Genomic DNA, 6,000 nt, shown 5'->3' with positions numbered 1-6,000 from the left:
AGCAGACACGGTAATGTTGAGGATCAGTTTAACAGGAAAGGAAAAGATAGCCTATCTCCCATGCGCAAAGATAAAATTAGAAAATGTGGATATAGCTCTTCAAAATACAACTTGGCACTGAGTGGACCCTATAATGATCTATAAATCATTCCATGAGATACCTCATTCCGTAGACAAGCCAAGATTTATAGGCAAATTTTATCAGAAGAAGTGTATCAATGAAGGGATTGATCTCTTTAAAATTGTGTTTCTGAGATATTATTCTTCCTTGTTTATTGAATGCATTTTGACTGAAAGTAAAATAAATAAGAAAAATAAAGATTCAGATCTCCCTCTGCTATCATTACCACACTGCAGAGAAGTCAGAAGAAGCAGACTTCCTGTTAGGTACAGAGCTTTCCATTTATTGGGATGTAATATGGAACTATGGTGACATGAGGCCATGCATGACATTTTACAAAGCAAAAGGCACTATTAACAGGCTGCAAATAATTTCACAACAAATATATGAGGAGGAATAGAATAGAATCATATATAGACACACATAGGGCTCTAACATTGGTTCATTCTAGAATTTGCTCTTAAAGCCTATCGGAAAACTACATTTAGCGGATGGAAAGCTTCCTAACACGGTGAAAGATGATTAACTGAAATACAATAATGAAACTATGCCCTAAAGATCTGAGGGCAAGAAACTAAGTCTCAAAAAAGTAGAAGAAAATATCTTGAAGAAACAAACATGCAGCTGAGTATTGGAGAAAACTGTAGGAAAGGGAAGACTTGCAATTTAATGGTGTGCTGCTCTCAAGACTTCACAACAAAGGGTCCAATGGGATGATTGAGTGCATTTAACGGTAAGGCCACAGAATCACAGTTAAGGACGACTGTAAGCATTCGGCTGTATAGCTTTTCCTCTTGGCTTTTTTTAAAGTGGCTTTTTAAAAAGATACCTGAAGTGTTAATGCATTATAGTCCCCTTTTTTAAAAAGAGCATAACATATTGCTTAATACAACAGTTGAAACAGCAAAGAAGGATCATTCATAAAGAAATAGTGTTTGTAAAATGATATTCACAGGAGACTTTCAAACATTTGATGGATATGCAAAAGCAAACTAGCCATGGTTAATCTGAAAACAGGCTGGCAAAAGATTTTCTTAAGTTTCGGATGGTTTCAGCTTTTGCTTCATCCTCATTCACAGATGATCGGAAGAAGGATGACTCCGTGAAGTTGAAGGCATTTGTCAGAGATTGTGATTTGCTGCAAGACAGAGACAAAAACTCACACATGAATGTTACATACATCTGAAGCTTTCATACAGATTTTCTTTTCTTATTCGTGACTGATGTAGCCCCTACCTTTCAAAATTCAATTTGTATTACATATAATATGAATAGGATATACAACCGGCAACATCCAGATGACACTCTTTGAATAGATGAGCACAACTGTTGTTGAGAAACAATTGTCTGATACACATCAAAACTCAGAACTGTCTCTATTCCTGGCAGTCAGACTTTTCTGTAATGTTGCCCACTGGAGATTAGACTTGCCCCAAACCATTGTATTTCTGTAAGGCACTAAAACCTGGTTCTGTTACAGAGCCTGAGATAAGTGATCAAGCTTGTGTTGTAGTTGCGTTGATTGCGTTGTTTGGCTTCAACTTGGCTTTTGTAATGATTATTTATTGTTTTCTTATGAAGTTTTGCTATTGATGTTACTCCCTGTTAGCTGCCTAGACTCATGTGGTTAAAATGGACAGCCATATCAATTGAAATGATATTCATACGATTTATTTTTTAACCCTATAAATTTTAAGTATACTTTTTTAAAAGAAAGGAAAATTGTATTTGCTTGTGTTTTTATATTATGCTTTATGACAGATCAATTATTTTTCCCCCAGAAAACCTTACACCTTTTCCAGAAAATCTTACACCTTTTCCAGAAAAATCTTACACCTTTTCCAGGAAATCTTACACCTTTTCCAGAAAATCAGAGTGAGCAATATTGTAGGTGTGTACAGTCTTTCGTTTTCACTGTATTTGGGTTTAATAGTCATTGAGAAGGGAGGGGTGGAAAGATAAAGGTTCTTTACTTGATTAAGAACTGAAACATAAATGGTTTAATGAAATATTTATGCATAGGCTTGTAACCTGCATGCACATGTTAAACCAGAAGATGTGGGTGAGAATACAATCACTGAGTACAGTTAATCCCATTGGCAATTTAGAAGTGGGGGGATTTGAAATTGGAACAAATCTGTAACTTGAGATATGAGCCATCCGGGATGCTTTAAAACTATGTGCATAGAGCTTTCAAATATTAAGGAATAGCCCTTAAGAAGTCCCAAGCTTGAAAAATATTGTTTAGGACTGGAATAAGCAGTGAATTGGAAAAAAAAAGTTTAAATTTGAATAAAAGGAAAGGCAAAATATCCCTCAAGCTGAGCTCAACTGCAGGTGACTACATACAGGTTTTCATGCTGTTTTGGAAGTGATTCATCATTAAATTCTTCCAAAATATGTTTTTCAACATTCTGCTCTGGTCCGTGGGCCTGAAAAAATTTTCTGGTCTCCTATCTAAGCAGTAACTAGATTCACCCTCACTAAGCTATTTTTGAGACCAGCCAAGGTTTGCTTCTTATACTTCTTAATAAGACTACCATAAAAGAAGGAAATAAAATATTAGGGCTGTTTGCATTGCACAAATGAATTGCCTTTGAAATTTAAGATATCTGAAACACCATGATGGAGAAGATGGATTTATTGAAACACACATAAACTTGTATTTATTGTAATCTTCCTGGTCAGTGTTATTTTTCAATAGACCTCCAAAACTGTGTGTGGTGAGGTGTGGTGTAGTCCACAAGGTCTTGAGGGGATAAGAGCACAAGAAATGTGCTCTTTTCACAAACCTCTAAAAGAACATATTTAGGCATCTACGCCATTTTGACTCCAGTTATTAACAGAGAGAGAAACATTAACCGTGAATATCTGTTGCATTAAAAACAAAAACTAGAAAAGGAAACCTACATCAGGGCAGAAAATATCCCTTGATATTTTCTATGGTAGTTTATTTATTTACTATATTTATATACCATCTATACACAAACGTAAGGCCCATACATTATTTTCCCTCTTTCTAATTGCCCTGCGAGGTAGGTTGGGTTGAGCAACAATGACTGGCCTAAAGTCAGCTGGTGAACTGCTGTGGCTGAAGGCGGATTTGAATCCAAGTCTTCCCACTTCTAATCCAAAACCTTCACCACTATCCCCACATTGATCCATTTAGTTTGTTTTAAATTAAATGACTTTTAAATTCTTCTGGAAAAAGTATATAGTGGAAATAATAAAAATGAGTAGTGAACTGAACTTTTTTTTTACATACATAACTAAATATAATACATTTAAGGCCATTTATTGATTTATCATATTTAACTGCCCTGTATTTTTTTAAAAATCTTTTTTTTTTTTGTGATTACCTTCCTTCACCTTCACAGCAAAAACGAATTATGTAAGCCTTAAGATTAAGTCTGTAAACTATCAGACAAAATTTTGGCAAGTAAAGTATTCTGGCATTTGTTACAGTCATGCATTTTGATAATGAAGGGAGTAGGAAATCTTTCTATCTCTAAATTGTTAAGCAATATACCTTGGGTATTTGAATATTTGAATTTGAATATGTGAAACAGAAATGAAATGTGATATATTAATCTTCAAAGCAGTTTCCAATAAACCAAGAGGATATATAAATAAATGGCCATCTTCAGACATACTTTAATATGACAAAAATTAAAATCAAAGATACAGTTGGAGTATATTATATCTAATAAACCAAATATAGAGTATGAAAATGAGTTCCATTGCATAGAAGTGGCCCTAGAAGAAGTCTTAAGCATAGGATGTAATATATAGTTAATGACAAATGTTCTATCTATCTCTAGTTTTAATGCAAAACATCTTTTGACAAGGAAAACATTCTCTGGGTTTTCCGATCTTTCTTGTCTGAGTGGCTGCAAGGTTAAAAGTTTAAGCAGATAAGGTTCTCTCTTTCTCTCTCTTTCTTACCAGCTGCCTCATAAACAGCACAACCAAAGGCAAATCAACACCTTCTGAGATGTTGGAAAGAAGAAGGGGATGACTCAAATCTATACATACTACATGAAATATGCTTTTTTTTCAGCAGATTTGGAAATGTCTGTTGGAAATGTACCCACTCCAGGTGAAACAGAAACAGAACTGTTACAAAAAGAAAGGAATCTTGTACTTATTTATCTGTACTCCAACCTCTTTTGGCAAATGAAGCATTACAAAACAAGAGGAGAAAATGACAAGAATGCCTTACTTTAGCTGAGGATGTGACTGAGGCTTCTGGGATGAGTCTGGCGGGGGCTCAGTCTTCATGTCTGCTGGAGGCCCAGCACTTGAAGGACCTGAGGCCTGGGCACGGGATGGCTGAATCGCAGGGCCAGGTGGACGTGGAGGCAGAGAACTGGAGGGCTTTCCTGAATGCCCCGGACGGAACCCTTGGGGTGGCTCCTGTCTTTGTGATTGCATTCCTTGGGGTTGCACTGGGCCCCCTAGGTTCAGCACAAGAAAAACTTCATAATGCATCAGTCATTTTGTAATAACTCTTACAACCAACACTTAATATCAGTCTGGTAGTAGAAAAGTTCGGTGGGGTTAGAATGCCTTAGCTATCATGATCATGAATTACAACTCTACATAAATATAAATTGCAAATCTTCGTATCCACACTAAAACAGCCTTTGAAAATTCACTGCTTTAGTAATTGGACCTGCTTTTTTTAAGGAAATCAACAACATATAAATAGTCCTCCTTTAGCAACTACAATTGGTACCAGCAACTCAATCATCAAACAAAGCAATTTCTGAGTGAAACCACAACTGTGTTTATGAACTTATTTCAGTTTTTCTTTGTTTTATAAACCTGGAAAGGCCATAAATGCAAAGATTGGTTTCAAAGTTACTTTTGAATCACTCTTGTAACTGCAAATGGTCGTTAAACAAGAAATAGCTAAATGAGGATTACCTGTAATAATTATTTGGTTGGAGAGGAGCAGTTTAAGGCTCCTTAATAGTGCTGGATGTGACAGCAGAAATCTTTATGGCTGATAGCAAGTGCGGCTGGCAGGAAATTTACACACTCTTAAGCTAATGCCAGGCAGATGGAGTGAACTATCATTCCCATCACCCCTGGGGAACCTATCACGCTGAGAGGAATGATGGGACTTGAAGTCTAAAGCACCTGGAAAGTATCAGGTTGAATAAGGCTGGGCCAGATTAAGCTGCATTAATTATAGTATTTCTCCATTTCAGTTCTCAGGTTCCTGATAAGTAAAACATTTTCCCAGATTGCTCCATTACAGACAGAACACAATGGAAGTTAACAGCCAGAAGGAATCTGTTTGCTTTGAATATATCACAGCAGTTGTTTATTAATAATATTGATTCAAATTAGTTGCCTTTTTGTTTTGCCTTAAATGGGAGGGGAGGGTTGTTATGTTTTTAAAATGTCTCATATATTTGCAGTGGCTTTTCATTAAGCCCTTCTGTGAAAAACAAAACAGGCATCTACTTGAGCCAACCAGTAAGCAATTAACATACTCAGACCTTGCAACATCAACCCTAAAGCAGTTCCATATTTTGTAAGCAATAGCTAATCAAAACTGAGTTGTAGATTCAGCTGCAGTTGGTGCAGTTTTTTTCCAGTGCACCCCCCCCACCCTTTCTCCTTAGTGTATGGTTGTTCTGTTTCTATAAACAGTGAAGGCAATGGATTTCAGTACTGTCAAATATGCATCCGATTTAAGGCAATCAACTTGGATCAGACTTATGGAGCCTTAGTGGAGATTGAAGAGTCTTTGATGCCTGATTTTAAAATCTATCATTCCAACAAATGCTTCCTTTGGAGAACTTGCTTTCAGAATTGTACCAGAACACAATACTATACCAGCATAGCCATCACAGAGTTTTTTTAGC

At 36.2% G+C, this 6,000-nt stretch overlaps 1 protein-coding gene across 1 annotated transcript in view; it reads right to left on the bottom strand.

Moving 5' to 3' along the window:
• Positions 1–383: 383 nt before the first annotated feature.
• SYN2 (synapsin II) overlaps positions 384–6,000 on the bottom strand; it is a 114,019-nt gene continuing 108,402 nt past the window's right edge. Inside the window, exons 12-13 of the mRNA XM_034438202.3 lie at positions 4,344–4,578; positions 384–1,259 (exon numbers count right to left, since the gene is read on the bottom strand). Of these exons, the coding sequence (XP_034294093.1) occupies positions 1,124–1,259; positions 4,344–4,578 (371 nt within the window). The 3' untranslated portion in view covers positions 384–1,123. The remainder of the gene's footprint in view (positions 1,260–4,343; positions 4,579–6,000) is intronic.

This window comes from Pantherophis guttatus, chromosome 2, assembly GCF_059756535.1.
Source record: "Pantherophis guttatus breed Tessera chromosome 2, ASM5975653v1, whole genome shotgun sequence".
Taxonomy (NCBI): Eukaryota; Metazoa; Chordata; class Lepidosauria; order Squamata; family Colubridae; genus Pantherophis; species Pantherophis guttatus.
The sequence above is the reverse complement of the archived record's forward strand: the minus strand, read 5'-3'. Positions and strand labels throughout refer to the sequence as shown.